This window comes from Chlamydomonas reinhardtii, chromosome 8, assembly GCF_000002595.2.
Source record: "Chlamydomonas reinhardtii strain CC-503 cw92 mt+ chromosome 8, whole genome shotgun sequence".
Classification (NCBI taxonomy): Eukaryota; Viridiplantae; Chlorophyta; class Chlorophyceae; order Chlamydomonadales; family Chlamydomonadaceae; genus Chlamydomonas; species Chlamydomonas reinhardtii.
Window position 1 is genome coordinate 3,098,521 of NC_057011.1, and position 22,145 is coordinate 3,120,665.

The 22,145-nt window shown below is 60.6% G+C and overlaps 3 protein-coding genes across 4 annotated transcripts; 2 read left to right on the plus strand and 1 right to left on the minus strand.

Moving 5' to 3' along the window:
• Positions 1–1,965: 1,965 nt before the first annotated feature.
• CHLRE_08g373374v5 (uncharacterized protein) lies at positions 1,966–7,963 on the plus strand. 2 transcript variants are annotated; one of them, XM_043065105.1, is made up of 13 exons: positions 1,966–2,336; positions 2,528–2,990; positions 3,454–3,571; positions 3,778–3,858; positions 4,071–4,151; positions 4,329–4,409; positions 4,677–4,751; positions 4,862–4,977; positions 5,116–5,275; positions 5,475–5,598; positions 5,759–6,175; positions 6,425–6,475; positions 6,595–7,963. In XM_043065105.1, the coding sequence occupies exons 2-13, from the start codon at positions 2,955–2,957 to the stop codon at positions 6,722–6,724; spliced, it is 1,470 nt and encodes a 489-aa protein (XP_042922106.1). In that variant the 5' UTR covers positions 1,966–2,336; positions 2,528–2,954; the 3' UTR covers positions 6,725–7,963. The 2 variants fall into 2 exon arrangements, with proteins under 2 accessions (XP_042922106.1, XP_042922105.1); XM_043065106.1 differs by lacking the exons at positions 6,425–6,475; positions 6,595–7,963 and having other exon boundaries at positions 5,759–6,197.
• Positions 7,964–8,161: 198 nt separating this feature from the next.
• Positions 8,162–10,445, minus strand: CHLRE_08g373375v5 (uncharacterized protein). The gene is made up of 2 exons (XM_043065107.1): positions 10,036–10,445; positions 8,162–9,303 (listed from the first exon to the last, which is right to left on the minus strand). The coding sequence occupies exons 1-2, from the start codon at positions 10,174–10,176 to the stop codon at positions 9,190–9,192; spliced, it is 255 nt and encodes an 84-aa protein (XP_042922107.1). The 5' UTR covers positions 10,177–10,445; the 3' UTR covers positions 8,162–9,189.
• A 670-nt stretch (positions 10,446–11,115) lies between these two features.
• CHLRE_08g373376v5 (uncharacterized protein) lies at positions 11,116–12,527 on the plus strand. The gene is made up of 2 exons (XM_043065108.1): positions 11,116–11,868; positions 12,029–12,527. The coding sequence occupies exons 1-2, from the start codon at positions 11,774–11,776 to the stop codon at positions 12,486–12,488; spliced, it is 555 nt and encodes a 184-aa protein (XP_042922108.1). The 5' UTR covers positions 11,116–11,773; the 3' UTR covers positions 12,489–12,527.
• Positions 12,528–22,145: the final 9,618 nt, after the last annotated feature.

Genomic DNA, 22,145 nt, shown 5'->3' on the forward strand with positions numbered 1-22,145 from the left:
CGCTCGGAGTGACTGGGGCCATCCCTTGCAACCTCACTAAGCTGCTCACCTCTCAACTTGGAGTGACCCACACAGCCGCACGAGTATGCGGAGAGAGGCTGCACACACACGCTGTGAACAGTGCGGGCGGCATTATCAAAATGCGCCGAGTAACCGAGCAGGAACTCAAACCGAGAGGTGGGTGAGCCACGGCTCCCCCACGCCTCCTCGGAGTGCGTGGTGAGGCGGCAGCGCGAGGGGGATGGGCCTCCTCGCCCTAGCCACCTTACCCCGATAATCCACGCCAGGCCCCATGGGCCGGCGTTTGAATTATTATTATTATTATTATTTTTGAGGAATCATCCTGACAAGGTTGAACAGGGGCAGACGCGCTGCCCCCCTGCTGCCTGAAAGCAGCCTGGTCCCCGAGACCAGAACCCTGACAGGGCAAGAAGAGAAGAAAAGAGAAGAAAAACAGAAAACAAACACCTCGAAAAACCGCCACCAACCACCCATCCATCCCACCCCACCTCACCCCGACCCGTGGCGTGGCAGCCTGCCTGTGTGCTGCAGCATCGCAAGCCGCGGCACCTGTGGACCTTTGAAGAGCGGGCGGCGTACGATGCAGCATCACCAGGGGACCGGGCGGGGGCGTGGCCTCGGGCGCCGTACTTCCTGGCGCCGGAGGCTGGGGTGGTGGTGCACCCGGAGCACTGCTGGATTGCGGGTGTCAGCTTAGCGGACTACACGGTGCGGGACGTGCGGCGGGCCATCACCGCGGCCAACCCGGCCGCACCTCCGGCTCCGGCCCGCCGCGCAGCCATGCCGTGCCCGGCGCCAACACAGCAGGCGGGGGGTTCGGGGCCCCAGCCGGCGGCAAAGTCGCGGCTGGCGAAGCGGGAGGCGGAGTGGCAGCGTGCAGCGGCGCAGCTGACTACCACGGCGGCGCAGCATTTCCACAATAACCCGGTGGCTCTGGACCCCTGGCTCCACCGCACCTCCGCGGCAGCCGGGCTGCAGAACACGCCGGCGAGAGAACTGCAGTCGTATGCGTCCCCGTCCCAGCAGTCGGGTGAGGGGCCGCGGCGGTCCGCGCGGCTGCAGGAGCAGGCGGCAGGCGGGGCGGGACCTAGCATGGGGCCTGCCACGGCGGCGGCGGCAGCAGCGGCGGCGGTGGAGGGCGACCCTCGCATGCCGCCCCCGGATGCGTCCCTTCTGCGGGGTACGTGGCGGAGGCTGTGGGACAGCCACGCCAGTCGGGGGGCAAAGGTGCTGGTGTACCGGCTGCAACATGCTTACCTGCCTTGCGGGCTGTACAGGGCGGGCAAGGGCATTCGGCCACGGGTGACCACGGGGTGCGGGGGGTTGGGGGCGCACTGTCCTCACCCCGCCTGCGGGCCACCTGGCCCGCGGGCGTGGGCCAGCCTGACGCACATCTTCCTGGAGTGTCCAGCTTATGCGCAGGCGAGGACGTGGCTGCAGCAGCTGTGGGCCTGCGTTGCGCCCCAGGCAGCGGCGCCACCAGTGACGGACGCGGGCTTCATGCTGGGGGACCGCATGGGTATGTGGGCCTCAGGCCCGCGGGGGGCGGACGCGCTGCTGTGGAGCACTTTGCGGGCCACCTTCTTGTACGCCGTCTGGTGTGCGTACTGGTCCCGCGAGCCTGCTAAGCAGACGTCGGAGCATGTGGTTCGGGAGGTGGTCAGCGAGCTTTTTTGTTTTGAGGAATCATCCTTACAAGGTTGAACAGGGGCAGACCACTCGGGGAAAACCAAGGCGTCCGAAACCGGGGTTTGACGTCCGAACCTGGTCCGAAGCTGGTCCGAAGACGGTCCGAAAAGTTCGGACCGGGAGGGTCGGATGGGAGGGGCAGTCTGGGCGCGACATGGGCGGCCCAGTTCGGACAGACGGGTTAGTTCGGATGGCGGGCCGCCCGCCAACAAAGTAACACCAGCTTTGGAACAATAACAATTCTTGTGTAAGAATGTATAACGGCTCAATGATTGTCATATAGATCCAGTCCAGGCTCGCAATCGACAGTCTGAGCGTCGCGGTTACTTCCAGTCGCTCGCGTACATAGTCACAACCGAGTGCTGCTTAAAGTCCAAAGCTACTTGAGTATGTTCCATTGCAATCATCATTATCTTCAGCCGTCTAGGATGTACCCCAGCAAGCAAGCGAACTGCAATCACGCCACACCGCGAACTTTGTAGTGTACCGAGGTGCACTGCCAAGCATGCAACCACCGATACCTCCTCACCTGTCATGGCCTAGGCGAGCGTACAATGGCAAGGCCCTGTCGCACGCGGACGGCAGCTTCACATGCCAGCATTGCAGTCTGCACTTCGCTCGCTTGGGTGAGGTGACGCACCTTCACTTCGGGGGACGCAAGGTACAACATCCTCGCTGCCTAGCCAGACATGCTGGGCCGCCGATCATCCCAGAAGCAGCTACTGCAGCGGACGCCGCGGCAAACAGCGAGCTCCTTCGCAATCCGCCCACCGCATCCCCCCAATCGAGTGGCGAGCCGCGTGCCCGCCCACCCCAGGTAGTCGAGGAGCCAGCTACCAGTTTGGAGACGGGTGGCAGGATCGCTTCCAGTAGCAGCAGCAGCAGCAGCAGCAGCAGCAGCAGCAACAGCAGCAGCTGCAGCAGCCCTTCGCCCCGGAGCAACAGCAGCAGTGAGGTAGAGGGCCAAGCAGCGCCCCGGCTCCGTTGGAGTCGACGCCGACGTGACACACGTGCTCGTGACGCTGCGCCCGGCCGCACAGTTGCTGGCCAGCATGCTCGGCCAGCAGCATTCAGGGGCGTCAGGACGCACATCCCACGGACAGAGCAGGCTGCATCCCCTGGCCCCAGCACACTGGGGCCAGGGCAGCACCAAGACAGACACTTCAGTGACCGGAGTGGCGCGCACGGAGAGGACAGCGGAGTAGACAGTGAGGAGCAGCCAGAAGGAAGCGGCAGTGGCAGCGATGGAGATTCAATCTCGGGCGAGGAGCCCCAGCACGGTAGGTTGGCGTGGTGCCGGCTGGTCTGGGCAGGGGCTTGGCTGGGCTTGGCTGGGCTTGGCTGGGCTGGGCGGTGTTGGGCGGTGGCGGTGGCGGTGGCGGTGGCGGTGGCGGTGGCGGTGGCGGTGGCGGTGGCGGTGGCGGTGGCGGTGGCGGTGGCGGTGGCGGTGGCGGTGGCGGTGGCGGTGGCGGTGGCGGTGGCGGTGGCGGTGGCGGTGGCGGTGGCGGTGGCGGTGGCGGTGGCGGTGGCGGTGGCGGTGGCGGTGGCGGTGGCGGTGGCGGTGGCGGTGGCGGTGGCGGTGGCGGTGGCGGTGGCGGTGGCGGTGGCGGTGGCGGTGGCGGTGGCGGTGGCGGTGGCGGTGGCGGTGGCGGGGCGGTGCCGGGCAGTGTGCTGGGCGGGGCGGGGCGGTGGCGGGGCGGGGCTGGGCTGGTTGCCAATCCCACAACTGTACCTGCTATTCAGGTTAGCATTCACCCCGGATATGTGCCTGTTACTGCAGGAGACGACGGCGAGGAGCAGCCAGAAGGAAGCGGCAGTGGCGGCGATGGAGGTTCCATCTCGGGCGAGGAGCCCCAGCACGGTAGGGTTGGCGTGGTGCCGGCTGGTCGGGCGGTGGCGGTGGCGGTGGCGGAGGCGGGGCGGAGGCGGGGCGGGCCGGGGCGGTGCCGGGCAGTGTGCTTGGCGGGGCGGGGCGGTGGCGGGGCGGGGCTGGGCTGGTTGCCAAGCCCACAACTGTACCTGCTATTCAGGTTAGCATTCAGCCCGGATATGTGCCTGTTACTGCAGGAGACGACGGCGAGGAGCAGCCAGAAGGAAGCGGCAGTGGCGGCGATGGAGATTCCATCTCGGGCGAGGAGCCCCAGCACGGTAGGTTTGGCGTGGTGCTGGCTGGTCTGGCGGGGCTGGGCTGGGCTGGGCGGGGCGGGGCGGGGCGGGGCAGGTCAGTGCTGGGCTGTGGGCAGGTCAGTGCTGCGCGGGGCGGGGCGGTGGCGGGGCTGGGCTGGGCCGGTTGCCATTCCACACACCTGTACCTGCTAGTCAGGTTAGCATTCACCCCGGATATGTGCCTGTTACTGCAGCAGACGACGACGACGAGCAGTCAGAAGGAAGCGGCATTGGCGGCGATGGAGATTCCATCTCGGGCGAGGAGCCCCAGCACGGTAGGTTTGGCGTGGTGCCGGCTGGTCTGGGCAGGGGCTGGGCTGGGCTGGGCAGTGCCGGGCTGGGCTGGGCAGGGCAGTGCTGGGTGGGGCGGGGCTGGGCGGGGCTGGTTGCCAATCCCACACCTGTGCCTGCTATTCAGGTTAGCATCCACGGACATGTGCCTGTCACTGCAGGAGACGATGGCGAGGAGCAGCCAGACGGAAGCGGCAGTGACAGCGATGGAGATTCAATGTCGGGCGAGGAGCCCCGGCAAGGTAGGTTGGCGTGTTGCCGGCTGGTCTGGGCTGGGCGGGGCTGGGCGGGGCTGGGCGGGGCTGGGCGGGGGCTGGGCGGGGCTGGGCGGGGCTGGGCGGGGCCGGGCGGGGCTGGACGGGGCTCAGCTGGGCAGGGCTGGGCACAGCAGTGCTGGGCTGTGGGCTGCGCTGGGCGGTAGCGCGGCGGAGCTGGGCTGGTTGCCAATCCCACACCTGTACCTGCTAGTCAGCTTAGCATACACCCCGGTTATGTGCCTGTTACTGCAGGAGACGACAGCGAGGAGCAGCTGGATGGTGGCGGCTATGATAGCGATCCAATGTTTGACGAGGAGCCCTTGCAGGGTAAGCTTTGGTATGGACAAATGTGCTAAAGGTGGGGCGGCTCGGCATGCAATTTGGCGGCCGTCGTGCGCCCGACAAGCCAACTGTATCATTGATGCCCTTCCTCCCAGGACTCATCACCCCTTCGGTCCGCAGCTCGCTGCTGGACTCTCAGTCACACAGCAGCATGGGCACCACCGCCAACCTCTCCTCGTCGGACCTTGCGGACATGCCGGGGCCCGCGGATGTAAGACGCTGTCCGTGTGGCTGGACCGGCTGCACCCACGGCTACGCCAAACGGGGCACCTTGCGGTATTACCAGAACCACCTGGGTGATCCCGCGTGGCGTGTGTTGAGCCCGGATGGCACAACTGTTGTCGCCCAGAGCCCGCTGTCCACGCGCCAGGTCGTCTACTCCTTGCTGGAACTTCACGAGCGGCACCGGATCGCCAAGTCTGAATTGGACACCATCCTTGGCTTTTATCGTGCCACGCTGCCAACTTCGTTCATCCCCCCGTCCATCTACATGCTGCGCATGTTGACTGGTGCGGCCGACTGGTCGGAATTTGAGGTGCACGTCTGTGCGGCTGATGGCTGTCCGGGGTACGTGTATCCCAAGCTCTCCCGCTCCTCATGGGACGCCCATCGTGATGACGTATGCTGCAAGTGCTGCTCTCGTCGGTTCCTTGTGAAGAGCCGTGGAGGTGGGTTCGTGTTCTCGACATGTGTAAGGTCCTTTTGTAGGCCTCATCGACCAGTTACTGATCGCGTTCTGTTTGACAGGGCGGGAGCGGATCGAGCCAGCTCACTGGTACATAGACTTCGGACTGGAGCGCGTCATCAAGGAGCAGCTCTTCCGTGATGAGCGGTGCGTCTAGGGGCGGGGCGGGGCGGGGCGGGGCGGGGCGGGGCGGGGCGGGGCGCGGCGGGGCGGGGAGCGGCGGGGCGGGGAGCGGCGGGGCGGGGCGGGGGGTATCAGCGTACTTGTCAAGGTGAAACTTGATCGGTGGTGCTCGTGCTGTTTGCAGGGCCAACAACGCGGAGGTTAACGTGGGCGACAACAGACTCCAGTTGACGCACGAGGACCAGGTTCTGCGTGGGCGTCTAGCAGACAGGCTCCAGGCAGTGGCGGCAGGGAGGGTTTCAGGCAAAACTGCGACCGAGCGGCAGGATGCGGCCAAGACCCTCGAGGCTAATCCAGTCAAGGCGTCCAGCCCCTTCTCACTCCTCCGTTACGCCAACCAGCAGGACCTTTTCAGGGTGCCTGTCGCGCACGCATTGCTGTACGGCGTTGTGCGGAACTTCGTGCTGTCGCTTCTGGATGGCAGCGGTCCCCAAGCGCTGTGCTTCACGCAGGACGACAAGCGCTTAATGCGCAGTCGCGCAGCCCGTGTCGTGGTGCCCTCCGACTTCGGGCGGCCGTACACCGACGTGGTCGAGTACAAGTGAGTGACCGCCTGGGATGTTGCGTGAGCGTGCCCGCGTGCATGCATGTGTGCGTGTGTGCGTATGTGTGTGCGTGTGTGTGTGTGTGTGTGTGTGCGTGCGTGTGTGTGTGTGTGTGTGTGTGTGTGTGTGTGTGTGTGTGTGTGTGTGTGTGTGTGTGTGTGTGTGTGTGTGTGTGTGTGTGTGTGTGTGTGTGTGTGCGTGTGTGTCTGAATACTCCCTCCCCACCCCCGTTCCCGGCATCGCAGCAAGAGCTGGAGGATGGAGGGCCCGGGGCTGGCGGTACTTGGCCGCAGCAGGTATGTCGCACATTTTCATCATTCATTTTCAAAGACATCCTGCACGAAGATGTCGCATTCATGTGGGTGCGTCTAACTGGAGCCGTGGTGCATTACTTCACTCCTGTGGCGCACGGCAGCCGTACGGCATTTCTGTCGGCCTCCAAGAAGGCCAGCAAGTCCCTGCTCGAGTTCGCCGTGAAAGCTGAAGAACTCAGCTTCCCTGAGAAGACGTTTTCCGTCAACCTCCACATCTGCTGCTGCAGGTGAGCCGTGTCGTTCTGCGACTGCAAAGCGTTCACGTTTGCGGCTTCTTATTAGTCGGGTGGGCGTGAATCCCGATGCGTATGGGTGCTGGGATGTGTCTCCATGTGCTTGGTAGCGTGTTGTTTCGGTTTATTCCTCCAATGTGAATACGCCTCCCACCATCCTCATTCCCCAGGTTACAACGCCAGGAGGAGCGCGTTGGCGCAGTGGTGGGTGATCTAGAGCTCGTGGTGGAGCGCTGCATGCAGTACTTCAAGCGGAAGGCGTCCGGAGTTGCGTACAAGCCCGAGCAGCACTTTTCCAATGAAGTGCTGCTGACCGCGGCAATGGTCGACATCCGTTCACAGCACGACTTGCTCCTGCTGGACGATGTGATTGGCCGGCGACATGCGGATTTCAACGACGCTAGCCGTTTTGACAGTGCGGTGGATGGTGTCCTGTTGAAGGGTGTCCGTACCCGTGTGGACGCACAGACGGCGGAGGAGGTACTGGCCGCATTAGGAACGACTCTGGCGGAGGAGGGCAGCACTCAGGCGGTGCAGTCATGGCGTGACACGGACGGGGCATTGGACGCTGCCTCTTTAACTAGCGCATTGCTGTCCTGTGGGGGCGGTGTGTTCACGCGCGCGGAGGTCGGGGAGGAGTTGCTGTACGGGTCTAGGTACGGTCGCATCCAGACGCGCGTCTCCCATAACGTTCTGCTCCGCTGGGATGTGCCTGGCCCTCGTGGCGGGGCCGGCCGGCTGCGGGTACCCTACATTGCTGCCATTAGCTATTTTGTGCGGGTGCCGTCCATCCAGCTGGAGCGCGGCGGGGTAGGTGCGGCCTTGCGGTTGGCTATCTGCTCGGTATCAGAGGTCACCGAGGTGGTCAAGGAGGCGTTGTTCGAGCTCCCACGCCAGCCAACATGGCACCGGCGCTTGTATGCTGTCCCAGTGGAGGTGCTGGCTGACATGAGCCTGAAGAAGGTGGCCATGGTGCGGCCACCCGAAGGCGATGAAAGAGTGGTAGGCACGCGTGTAGGTGCTGCACATCCGGAGGCAGGGAAGACGTACTTCATGCCGTATGTGCACGTGACGGAGCGCGCTGATTAGAAGCATGTTATATTCATCAATCGCAAATGCATTGTATTCATCATTCTTTTGCATAGATTGCTGGCTCACTGGCAATGTTGAGGAGCACAATGTGGCTGGCGTACAGGCCAGGAAGGACTTCACACGCTACATGTAATGTCCTGCAAATGCAGTTATTGCCTGCCAACTCCCGCCTCCTGTTGCGTGTTCTACTGCAGTGCCGTGGCAGACCCTGTCCAAACACGAGCCCACACGCATCCTCCTCCTTCCTACTTCTCCTGCATCGCTGCATCACACCTTTTACTGTCGCCCCCACGCACACGCCCTCCATCAGCACCCACGGCCAGCGCGTGCGACCTCCCCCGCGTCAGAGCCCCTTTTACAAGGCCAAGTCCGCCTGTGCCCCTGTCCTTCCAAAGCCCGGGCCCAAGCCCGGGGTGTGAGCTGCATGGACCTATTGCCTTGGTCGCCTTCATGCAGCTGCTCCATCTAAACCCCCTCCTCCATCGTGGCCTACTCGCTAATAACAATCACGTCCTCTTCCTTGACCTGCTTGCCCCACCACAATGGCAGCATGGCATCCGCCTCCCCCGCTACCCGTTGCAGCAAGCCCCTCAGTTCTGTCAGGCAGTCGGGGCGTGCAGACCGCTCAGGCATGGTCAAGCGCCCGCAAAGCACCGCAAGGTCCCACACGGACTCGGCCGACAGGCCGGGTGGCCTTGAGGCATGAGCCTGTTGGTATGCCATCTTGAAGACGCCGAACTTATTATCTTGAATGGAACGGCACATACTGCTCAGCTCCTCCTCCTCGGCACTGTCGATCAGAAGCGCTACTACTACACGGCCGATGGCAAAGTAGTCCAGCTTCTTGTTGTGTCGCTGGCCCCTAGATCCCTGCTCGCCAGTAGCCTCTGGCGGGCGGAAGCCCTCCGTGCCAGCCTGCGTGCGTACACGTGAGACCAATAAGCCGTCTCTTCTTGCAACGTTGCCACGCAATCAGTGTATCACGAGGCGCTACCCCGCGGCGCGTTCCACCTCGCAGCAACGCCCTCACCTGTCCACGTTCACCCGGCCTGCAGGCCTGGTCGAAGTCGGCCAGCAGCGCTGTCATCTTCTTTCCCGCGCCGCCAGACAACTGTGAAGAGGAGCAGCGCCTTGTCACTCCAAGACAGGCACGAATCCACCGAGCCAGCGATGTATACCTATGCCCTCGTACGCACTGCACTCGATGCCCATGCCCATGCCTCACCAGCACGTTGGTCGGCTTGATGTCACGGTGAATGTACCCGGCGGAATGCAACAGGTCAACGGCCTTCACCACCATGGACACCGCTGACAGCAGGGTCTGAACCGGAACTGGTCCCTCTGCCCCGGCTCCCCCTCCAGTCCCGCCATTCAGCAGGTCTTCCAGTGTCCCCCCGTGCGGAACAAGCGGGAAGAGGAGGCTCCTGACGAAGCCGTTGGTGTCACGGACGAGGCCGCAGCTGCGCAGGATGTAAGGGCTGTGCGCTACAGTCAGCATGAGCAAGTTGCCCTGGATACAGAGGTGCTGGTCGCTGCTCCAGGACTTCGCGGCCAGTACCTCGCCTGTTGCCGGGACTGCCACTGGAGGGAGGGGCGATGGTTGGAGGGAGGGGAGGGGCGGGGCCGGGGGGGGGGGGGGGCAGTGCGTTAGATTGCGGCTATCGCACGTAGATGATGGAGGGGCAGACACAAGAGCAAGCTGGGTGCATATGTCCCTACAAGCCACCAATCTATCTTCGTGTCACTCACCCTGGTGAACCGTTCCGAACTCCCCTTCGCCGATTACCGGGCCATGGACAATGTCAGCCCATAAGAACTCGCGCCAAAGAGGTTGTTGCGCGCCCTCTGGTGCTGGTGCCCCTGCCCCTGATGCTCCTGCGTAGAGTGCCCCCCCCCCTGCACCTGCTGCTGCTGAGCGGAGTGCTGCTCCCCCTGTCCCTGCACCTTCCGCAGCTGCGCCGAGTGCTCCCCCCCCTGGCCCCGCGCCTGCTGCACTTGCCCTTGCCCATGCCCCTGCCCCGGCTCCAGCCTCTGCATGTGCATCTGCGGCTGCTGGCCCGAGTGCTCCTGCCCCTGACCCTGCGGCGTCTCTTGACTGGACGCCTGCACGGGCACTCCTGACCGCGGTGACTGTGGCCCACCCACCCAGCCCAGGGCCGTCCAGCTGGGCGAATCCCTGATTCGCTGCCATCCGTGTCCAGCCACATAAATCCTGACCTGGTTTTTGTGCCCGCCGTTGTACTTGTGCCGGACGATCTCACGAGCAAACGACACCACCTCTGTCAGCTGGGCGGGTGGCCAGGTGACCGGGGGTCCCGGAAGGAGGTAAGCGTGGCTGCTTCCCAGCTCCTTGCACATAGCGTAATATGTGAACCCGTCCCCTTCTCTGTGCTTGATGGTGGCTAGCAACAGGTTGTTCGGCCCGCGCTCGTCAAGCTGGGCGGGCCCTGGCGGTTCGGGCGGGATTCCGTCGCCAGCGCGGGGACGTTTGCTACGTGACTGCCCACATGGCAGCGAGTCGTTCATGTCGTCGGTTGTCGACATATAATCATATGTCGCTGGCCAGGGAAAGGTGTGGTAGTAGTGAGGACTGCACTAGTAGAGTGTACGCGACGTGCGCCGATTAGTTGGGCAATTACTATGTACTTGCTGTTGTTGGGCAAACTGTAATAACCACAGGGCATTACTACGCGACAACCGGCGGATGCCTGGTAGGGCGGCAAATGGGCGGGTAGATGCCACTGGCAACGAAGACTGTCTGTGTTCTAGTCACTGTACATGACACACTGTTCTGGGGACCATGGACGATGAATGGACGCTGGCTTGCCTGCCATTTCCCGAGGCATGCGCGGCTTACTGCACCAGGACTCTTCACTTTGTGCCAGATGCAAAGCCCGCTAACCGGGGAGGGTACACTGAGTCCCTGAATGGATGCTGGATGGGTGAGATGGGGAAGGAGCGCCTCGCCCGTGCTCTGCAACTGATCGACAAGGCCACCATCCCCGTCCGCACCGGAATCGCGGACGCTGTGGTACTGGGTGTCGCTAAGGGCCCAATTGCACCGGCTGGCACTAAACAGCATCCCGAGGGCGAGGAGCTCGTAGTGGAGGTGGTGCGGTACTCAGACACGCTGGTCGGCAAAGGCGGACTTGATTGGGGCAACGCCATCTTCATCGTTTCCCGGCAGCACGACATAAAGGCGAGTACCCCATCAGGGGGGGGGGGGGGTTGGTGGGCAGGGTGGGGGACAGCAGATCACAACAACGTGAAGGTCTTGTCCCACGCAACAGGAATAATAATAATAATTACAACGCCGGCCCATAGGGCCTGGCATGGATTAACGGGGCAAGGTGACTAGGGCGAGAGGGCCCGCCCCTCTCACGCTGACGCCTCACCACGAAAGAGTCACAACCTCCGAAACTACAACCTCCAAGTCCTAGGCCGCTCTTCAAAGTCCACTACATCCGAGCCTGCACACCTAGCATATCGAGCTAGGGAAACGCCGCGTTATAGTAGTGGAGCACTGCCAGTTCGTGCAAACCGAAGAGCCATGGCGCTCCTCCTCGAGCCTTGGATCTTGAGCCTTGTCTTGAACCTTGGACCTCGCCACTAAATCGGACTTCTGCACCACGACCTTTCTAGGTTGCAGCGGGCTTAAGCCCGCAATTGCCACTGAGGGCAATTACCTATCATTCGTGGGATCACCAATCGGTTTCGCACCAATCTTTCGCCTTTTGCATAATTGGGCTTTTATCCGGATTTGTACCCGGGTCCCTTCTGCCGTAAGGACGAGTCAAATCGCTAACTGAGTTAGTGATCCGGTGATCCCACGCAACAGGCACTGGCGCCCCTTTGGCCCAGCCAGTGGGTGAAGTGGAGCGGCAGCAAGGCCAAGTACCCACCCAAGTCCTTCTCGTACTGCTACGCACCAGCAACCAACCAGATCGGTGTCCTCATGTCCGCCCTGAACACCAAGGCGGAGCCAGACTGGGTGGACGGCACGCGTCGCCTGTCTTGGAGCCGGTACCTGCCCACGAAGGTCGTGTTCCTGTGAGTAGCGTTCCTGGGAGAGCAGGGTCACCTTCGACTGCGGCGTGCGTATGTGCAGAGGGGGTGTCCGTGCGGGCTGACTACGCACAATGCAGAATGGCGACCGTGTCTTGGTCAGGTAGCCGGCGGCGCGCCAACCTTTGCATGTCACTGTTTGCAGGGGGTCCCACCACCAGTGGCCGAGCGACGCTGCTTTGGGCAACATCATCATGGTGAACCGGGAGAGCCTCATGCAGAGCCGTGTACTCATGCGTGACCTTGTTGGCAGCAACGGTGAGCGGAAACTGGGCGCCATGGTCTGGCTGGCGCGGAGCTTTGGGTGGCTAGCAGGGCGCTCCCTGGCCGACTTTGGCGTGGAGGCATCGGCCAGCACTTGGGCTCCCGCGACCATGCCATGGCGCACCTGGCTGATTAAAAGGGAGCTGGAATGGGTCACGGAGGAGGAGGAGGAGGAGGAGGAGGAGGAGGAGGAGGAGGAGGAGGAGGAGGAGGAGGAGGTGGAGGAGGAGAAGGAGGTGGCGGGGGAGGAGGAGCAAGGGGGGGTGGGACGCGGGCGTGGGCGTGGGCGCGGGCGTGGGCGCGGGCAAGGGCGTGGAAGGAAGCAGGCTCGGCAATGTTAAACAGGTGGTAGGTACTCGGCACAGGAAAAATCACGACGCAACGATCAACCTTATCACCAACCTTGCGGCCTACTCGCACATCATGAGTAGCAACCCAATGACTCTACAAATCGGCACGCAGCCTGGACAACAGCAACCCGATTTAACGTCACCCTCACATCCGCTACGAGGCGGAAATAACACAGAGCGGACTACTACACCAGCAGCCGAAAACGGGCATATCCCAGTACCACTAAGCTGGCCCAGACAAATACCAAGCACATACTTCCGCGAACAACAACACCTCAATTTCTGTACGATACACGCTATCAATAACATGCTGGGAGCACCGTGGCTAAGGGCCCATGCCGTGCTTGCTTTCTGCCAAGTCGTGCACATTGCGCTGGCCGACACACCCGAACTACAAGCGACCTGGGGCCATCACTTCAAACACAATGGGCTTTTCCATGAAGCCGCCATCAACCACTACCTCCGCCACCGCCCAGCGCCAATCGACACTACAGGAACACGCCTGCTTCTACGCTTAGCCGCCCCTAACCTTGACCCAGGCCACTCTCAGGACACAATTCTAGGCCTACTCCCAGAATGCTCCCGGAACATGGGGTTTATGGTGCACGATGGGAGACACGCCTACGCAATACGCAAGGAAGAAGACAGCTGGTTTCTAGTCGAATCCTTTGTACACATTGGGCGTAAACCTATGACACCGGACCTCTGGCAAGCAGTGAAAGGCGACATATTCTGCTTACACCCCTACCACCTAGACATGCCGCTTGACCCAAGGACATACCCAACAATTCCAAACCTACCGCCGCCGCCGCAACCACCAACACCGCCGCCCCCGAATCAAACCAAACCCAAACGAGGCCCCACCCAAAGGGCCCTCTCCACTATGTTCGCCCGACAGACTACCCAACTACCGACAAACCACAGTGCAGGAGACAACACAGCCCCCACACCCCACCCAGGCCCCGCCGAAACTACAGTGACTCGCCCCCTCACCCAAGCCACCCTCAATATTACCCGAAGGGAGGCGACTGAACCAGCGTGAACGCAGAACGAACGCCCCGCCACCCCCAACAGTGCAGCACGGCCCACCCGCCGCCCACGCCATGACAACCAGCTCGACCCGGAGCCCACAAGCCCCACACGCGCGAACACCACAACTAGACCGAGGGCCAACGCGAACATGCATGCACCGAACGCCAATCCCACACAACCAACGGCCAATAATACAACACAACCAACGTGGGCGCAAGTAGTTGCTACGCATGCCGAAGCGGCAGGAAATGCACTCCGGACAGTTGGCCGGATCACAACACAAGCACCCCACCAAAGGCCAGAGACCCCGCCAAGCGCCGCACGACCCACACAGCGCCCACGCGCTGACCCACCCGACAGCCCGACAACGCACCAAACAGTTAATCCCAACACCCCACGACGCACACCGCCTGGCCCTACGCCAGACCCTGGCGCTGGTGCCCAAGACAACACTGAGACACGCCCTGACAACACAACTTGGCTACACATCGCCACGCATAACGTACGCGGGCTGGGCACAAACCTTCTTTCCACCATATGCCACCTACGCGAATGGAATGCAGACATCGTGATTCTTACCGAAACCAAGCTGGGCCCACGCACACGCTGGCTAAAGGACACCCTACGGCAAGAAAAGCTATCATACCGCACTTTCACGTCCACAAAACCAGGGACTGAACAGTATAAACGCCGCTCCGCGGGCGTCCTCATGGCCATCTCCAAACGCTACCACTCGGGGAGCAACGTTCACACAGCAACGATCCCACCACACCTCCACGGGTATATCGTCCATTGCACCATACGCACACCACACAGCACCCCCCTCCATATACTGGGAGTTTACGCTCCAGAAGACATGCCCACACGCCGTCGTATATACAAATACTGTGAAGAAACAATTAACACCGCCAACAAAACGGATGCACATGTTATTATTGGCGGCGACTTCAATGCAGTCCTGAATGAGGGGGACAGAACAGGGCCCCCTGACGAGGCGGACAAACACCACGCCCGCTTTGTCTCAAAGAACAAACTCAAAAGGCTTCCCGAATTCGGCGGCACAATAAGCATGTCCTTCTACCAAACACGAGATGGGACCCCTCAACCCACCAGTCGTATAGATGACATCTTAATCTGTCAGAACATCCACTCGGCCCTCCGCACCGCAAGCCGCACACCGGCAACCCTGCAGGTGCAACCCTGCGGTGGCCTCTTCGACCACTATTCACTCCACGCCCGCGTGCCAACCTTTCCAATCCGCCTCTGGCCCTCACACACCGCGACACAAGCAGACACACAACCCCCAGAGACGCCGGGCCCGTGGCGTACTGTGGTGCTACCAATCCCTAAATCAACACTTGAAGCCGCGCGAACAAAAATCGAGCACACGCTAGCCAACCCAATCGCGACCCTCGCCAGTGCCATTCAGCCTGCCACAACAGCAATTCAACAGCATCTCGCACAACACACGGCTGGCGCCACCAACGCCTCGGAACTACAACATGCCCTTCAGACCGACCCGGCCATTCAAACACCGGACCTAGACGCCCTGGCTAACCAGCTCCTAGAGATCCTTCAAGACGGGCTTAGTATCCTAGTCGACATGTGCCCCAAAAAACCACCCACCCGCGGTGTGTTTGCACCTCGAAAAATAAATAAGCGCATCCGGGAGTCCCACAATGAGATAAAACAGCTACGCACACAGTGTGACGCACTACTCCAACAACAGCACCCATATGCTAACATCACGACGACGACGGCGCCCAACACTGGAATCCCATTGCCTGACCCAACGACAGAGCAGGATGCTGAAAATCCGCCGCCCCAACAGCCACCCCCGGCGCACGACGCCACCACCACCGCAGAACCACAACGCCGGCCTCGACCTCCCCCCGCCACGCCGGCGATAGCCAACCTGATTGACAAAATAAAGAGAGCCGGAGATACGCTGAGGCAAATCCTGAAAAAGCAAACACAGCACGATATCCAGAAAGCACGAGATAGGTTCCAACATAAGCTTGCCACGCGCGCCAAACAAGCCCACAAAGACATATTTTCCACACAAGAGCAAAGCAGAGGCATACCCGCGCTAATACACCCACAAAACAAGGCCCACTGTACGGATAAAGCCTCCATCCTTGATGCAATCCATGCATTCTTCCAGGGCCAGGGAGCCAGCATCACAGGACCACGCAGTGGTAAATATAAACCCGAAGATCGAACGCAAGTGTACCCATTCGACCCCAGCCTCAGGGCCAGCTCCCCTGACACCTTCACCCTACACAGCCCCATTTCACCGCTGGCCCACACGCTGCTCCCTAGCATTGCTGACAGCGCTAACTTTGACACGTGTATCGATCACCTAAGTCGCAACAAATCCCCCGGGCCAGACGGTATCCCCAATGAACTACTCCGCGCCCTACCCGCCCCTATGCGCACAACCGTGCACAACCTCCTCACTCTTATGTGGGTCCGAGCCCATACGCCCACCTCCTGGACCGCCAGTGAAACGGTCTTACTCCCCAAACCAGGCGACTCGCTCCTACTAAAGAACTACCGACCCATCGCGCTAGCCAATACCACGTACAAACTATGGACCAGCCTTATCACCGTGGCTATTTCGGATATTTCACAAGACCTAGACATTTTCAGCGAAACACAAGAGGGGTTCCTCCGCTACAGGAACACCGAGCGGCAAACCCTCAACCTAGTACACGCACTTGAAGACGCTGGGCTCACCAAGCAAGACATATACGTGATGTATGCGGACTTCTCCAGCGCCTTCAATACTATATCGCACGACCGCCTCCTGGAAATCATGTGGGACCTAGGAATGCCACACGACCTGATACGCGTCGTGCAAAACCTATACTCCAACGCCCGCACATACGTACGGACCGAACATGGCCTCACGGCCCCAATAAGTATAGAACGTGGCACCGTACAAGGAGACACACTCTCACCCGTCCTATTCCTGGTGTTCATAGAACCACTCATCCGCTGGCTGCACGTTGGTGGACGCGGCTACTCATATGGCTGCTTACCACCGCACCTGAACGATCGCTATAACTGCTCGTCTGCAGCGTACGCCGACGACCTAGCGGTGCTTACAAACACCTTGAGTGACCTGCGGATACAATGCGATAAAATCCACCGCTACTCTGAATGGGCCGGACTGCAGGTTAACCACGCAAAGTGCAGAGTCACTGGTATCCTACACCGCAGAGCCATGCAAGACAAGGGTCTGAACGGGCCCACATGCAACCGTACACTAAGATCAATGCTGGAAAACAAAATCCACATTGGCACCACAAGTATACCCTACCTTCCAGCGACGGAACCGTTCAAGTACCTCGGTGTGCAAGTCACAATGACCCTAAACTGGGGGCCCCAATTTGCGTACCTATGCAAAAATATCACGGACAAAAGCCTAAGCCTCCAAACATGTCAAGCCTCACCAGAGCAATGCCTGCGCATCATCAAATCGTGCATTCAATCCGTTGCTGCATATAGTTTCGCCGTCATGCCCTACACGGAAAACGACATACGCACACTTGACAATATGATCGCACGACTGGCCAGAACATGCTATCGCCTCAGCCGCGGGTTCCCCACGCGAGCCGTCCTAACGCCAGCAGAAATGTCTGGCCTAGGAGTCGGCTCTCTGCTCCCTATCTATGTGCAGAAAGCAACACGGGCCCTAACATTGGCCCTGAATGACCCAGGCCGCCTGGGAATGGTCACACATGCCCTGCTTGAACTACAGACCAGAATAGTCGGCACTACAGACATGCACAAACTCCGCCATGAAAGCCACTACTATACGACACTGAAACAACTCAGCATCATGCGCGCCTATAACCTCACCCTATGGGACCACGGGGCCCCATACAAAGGGCCACCCAACACACTGCTAACCGCAATCAGCCGCAGCCCACACCCTATCTCACACCACTTGGTCCTTACCTTGACACAAGCCGGCCTTGATTTGCGAAAACTTGTAGGTAAAGAGCGTACACCCGAGGGGCGCGCATGCCTCATTCCTTCTGACATCCTCTTCCAACACCTGCCACGTAACCAATGCCAACATAAGCACCGAGTGGCCCTAAACCGCCTTAGCCTATGCCTGAGCGCGGAATGCGACGGTGCCCGTGAGGCACCTTTCAACCAGGCTGAAAGCTACAAATGTCACTTACCCCTTCCGCAGCGATACAGAGCCCTCCCCAACACGCCAGCCTTTGCTGCCCTCCTACCCCGCAATGCCACCCCGGGCGAGCTAACAACCCAATCTACGATGGACGCCCACCTCCAACACATGACTGCACTACACCCCAATACAGAGGCTCAAACACCCCAACACCCAAATGGCCTAGGCCCCCGCCAACGCCAAACCACGTTAGCCCACATGCTGAGAACAACAGGTGCCCCACCCACAACACCAACCCAGTCGCCAACGGCAACTCTAACCCAAACTCCGACAGGCACACTGCCTACCCCGCCACTAGCGCAACCCATGCCACCGCCGCTAACACAGCCCACGCCCCCACTAACAACACCAGCGGGCCCGGACGCCCCCAACACCCAGACACCACCCCCAGTAGCGTCCCTCACAACGGCCCACCAGCAGCCAAAAAGTAAGAAACAACGACCCAACGCCATCAAGCGCCTACAGCAAAAGATTGATGCTGACCCCCGGCACGACCCACTGCCACCTACCGATATGCGCAGCCACACAGAGAAATATGGCTTTATACTAAACAACGACCCCGATGAACATGACTCCGGTCCCCCGAACTTTGTCATGTGGGCACCACACTACTTTGCCAATGTACAAAAAGACATGCAAGGAACCAACCGCATGCCTCGACTTGGAATTCCCCGCCACCACAGCAGGTTCCCGCAAAACCGCACTCGCCCCAACCCGACCCGTACAATCCCAGCCCACCTCGCAGACCCCTACTTCCTGGGTAGCCAGGTGGCCGACACCAATCCGCTCAATCCCGTCACAGCTTACATATCCGCAAACCCGCCAACAACACCTCCCACCTGTGCTTACGACTCCCGACCGAGATGGGCAGACACTGGGGATTTCATGATTGCACCTGAGCCTCCAAACTGGCCGAACATTACTGGTGCCACACCGGGGGACAGCCACGACCCCCGCCAGGCTGACCACGACCCACAAGGACAAATGCGTGCAGAATATATGCAGGAGCGTGAACGCCTCCGTGCACACTTGGATGACCACCCACCCCAACCAAGGCCCTTCAAGCGTTGGATGGGAATCCGACTCCAGCTCCTGACAGGCAAACTACCTTGGCCGACGCAGGCATACCACGTTGCCCATGCAGCGAAGCAACTAGTGTACTCCCTGTACCACGACATTGAGGAAATCTCGCACATTCAAGCTGGGCCCATCACTAAAGCCGTCACTGCCCCAGAGAAGGGTGCCAGTCTCCACACCGAGCGCTACTATGAGGTAGCTTGGAAGGACACAACCATTGTTAAAGGAGCGGCTGAGGCTTACACCCGCATGAAGTATACTGGGACTGCTGCCGCACACATGGAATACGGGCAAGCGTGCCACAAATATTTCCTGCGCATGAAATGGGACCCCACCAGCGAACCCGTAGACAAATGCCCCACCCTCCAAGGGTGGACCCCTGCCATCTCCGAACACTTGCGGAAACTTGCAGAACCCCCTACACCCATGCCACAACCCAAGCCCAAAGACGCCCGTCTTACACCTGCCCAACAGCAAGGGCGATGGACGCAAGCCGACGTGGCCGCGTCCCACGTCCGACGTACCACCAAACAGAACACGCGCATTGACACCAACCCGTGCAATCCCTACCTCGACGTCCACCCCACCGGAAGGTATACAATCCAAATCCCAGACACATACACTGATGAACGCACCCTCGCCCACGTCTACAGCCCTACCGGACGCCACATAGCATCCATTACGCTAGGCACCTTGCTGACTCTTAAAGCTCGGTATGAACATCTACCCACCATGACGCAACCAGCCCGCACCGATCTCAAGGGGGCTTCCCGGAAGACTTGGCTAAACTGCTACTCCGCACACGGGTAGACAGCAAAGGCAAGACATGCAAGTCGGCCCCCGCACGTGAGCGCTCTCTCCCCGAGTCCCTGAAGCTGGCGCTGTATAACTGCCTTGCCTCGACACACTCAGACCCTGACCGCCCAGTGGGGCTGGTGGAACGCTTTGCCTCTCCACTCAACTGCTCGGGCCGGGCCACTAAATATTACAGCCAACACGCAGCTGACTCCCTCTTCGGGGCCTCACATGATGCGTACACGGCCCCGTTTGATGGCCTTTCCCTCGCCCACCCTGACCCCGACCCAGACGCCTGCACAAAGGCACTGGCGTGGGCAACAGCATCGATCGAACACCTAGAACACCAGGCCACCCCCGCCATTACCTTCATGATTATCCCACAAGGCAAAGGCGCCGCCAGCCGGTGCCTTGCGAGTCCACATGTCACCATCCTGGCCCTGATTCCGCCTGGCGTATCCGCCTCTAGCATGTTAGATGGCCTTGGGGCGGCCGACGAGGCTGCCAGCAGCAAGCAGGGCCTGCAGCTACTCCTCATTGCGAACACCACAGGGGTACAAGCACTCAACTCCAACAACAACCTGACACGTCTCCAAACCTCCCTGGCCGAACTTGGAGCGGTGCCGCCACCGACCTCGCAACCCCCAGGGCGCCGACAACCACTGGAGTGGCCCGCGCGCGTAACCCTCCCCCGTGACCGAACAGCCCCACCGGGCCGACCATACAGCCACCGTGCAAAAGCCCGTGCAAAGCAGCTAACTAGACCCCAAGCCCCAGCAGCACGGGGCCTGGACACATGCCCTACGCCCATGCCCACGCTCTCTGCCCTCTACACCACACGAGCTGCCTTCCCCACTCGGAGCAGCTACCTGTACGATGCCGCCACCATTGTTTGGACCGACGGATCTTGCATCAAAGTTGCAGCCGGTGAAGATGGCAACGAAATGAACAAACTCGGTGCTTGCGCGTGGTCCCAACAGACCGAACACATATACGTCGAACCAGGCGGCCTCAACAGCACCAACACAATCCAGAGAGCCGAACTATCAGCCACTCTCGTTGCGTTAGAATACATCCGCCCCCGACTCTGTCTGCTGGGCATGACCCAAGTAACCATAGCCAGTGACTCCCTAGTGTCTCTCTACTTGATCCGCCGAGCCCTTACTGCACCACAACGACTCCTACTATCCAAGCATAAAAACCTGCTGGAAAACATACTCCACGAGCTACAAATGTATGCCGACGCCGGGGTCCCAGTCCAGCTGCTGAAAGTCCGCTCTCACACAGGGCTCCACGGCAACGAGGAAGCTGACAAAGGTGCCGCCAAAGTCGCCGCCAACGACATGGAGGCCATGGGGCAGGCCATACGCTTAGCACCAGACGAACCGTGGTCCAACATCTGGTGGCCCAAACGCAACTCTGACAATTTCTACCTAAGTGACCTAAACCGTGGAGTCCTGAACTCATTGCCCCCCGAAGCACAACAAGGCTTTACCAATAATACACCAGTGCTGGAGCAATGGGCGGAAGCATCTGCCAACATGTGCCCCACCCTCAGCAACCGCACCCTCGCCAGCTCCACCAGGCACCCCTGGCTGGTCAAGCAAATACTCTACGCCCGCTACGGCTACCTCTTCAACGCACAGCTTAAACGGCGCTACCGCCTGGGAGGGAACGGCAACTGCCCCCTCTGCCACACCCCTGACTCCGGAGGGCACATCCTCGGAGGCTGCACACACCCTAAAATGAAAGGCGCGTACATCAATCGGCACAACTGGGCAGTCCAGCGTATCGCCAAATGCATCTCCAAAGGGACCTACGGGAACGGGTTCATGGTCATGGACGCGGGCCCCCTAACCGACCTGCCACACTATGCGTCTGCACAACGCCCCCCCGCCTGGCTGGCTGCGGAGAGGACATCATCACCCCTTATTACAAGGCTCAGACCCGACATTCTGTTCATCCCAAACCTGCCCGCCCATGAAACACATAGAGAAGGGTACCGCCCGCCCCTGAACAAAGCACGGCTGCCCATCTATATCCTTGAAATCGGTTACAGCTCTGACGTCCGCCATTTGGACAAGCGGGAAGAAAAATCTCAACAACACCAAGAACTCAAGCGACTGCTGGAAGCGGCCGGATGGACGGTCCACTACTCCACCAATGAATGCCTTGCGCTCGGAGTGACTGGGGCCATCCCTTGCAACCTCACTAAGCTGCTCACCTCTCAACTTGGGGTGACCCACACAGCCGCACGAGTATGCGGAGAGAGGCTCCACACACACGCTGTGAACAGTGCGGGCGGCATTATCAAAATGCGCCGAGTAACCGAGCAGGAACTCAAACCGAGAGGCGGGTAAGCCACGGCTCCCCCACACCTCCTCGGAGTGCGTGGTGAGGTGGCAGCGCGAGGGGGATGGGCCTCCTCGCCCTAGCCACCTTACCCCGATAATCCACGCCAGGCCCCATGGGCTGGCGTTTGAATTATTATTATTCCCCGCAGGCTCCCCATGCCTTGCACAGACGCACACGAGTGC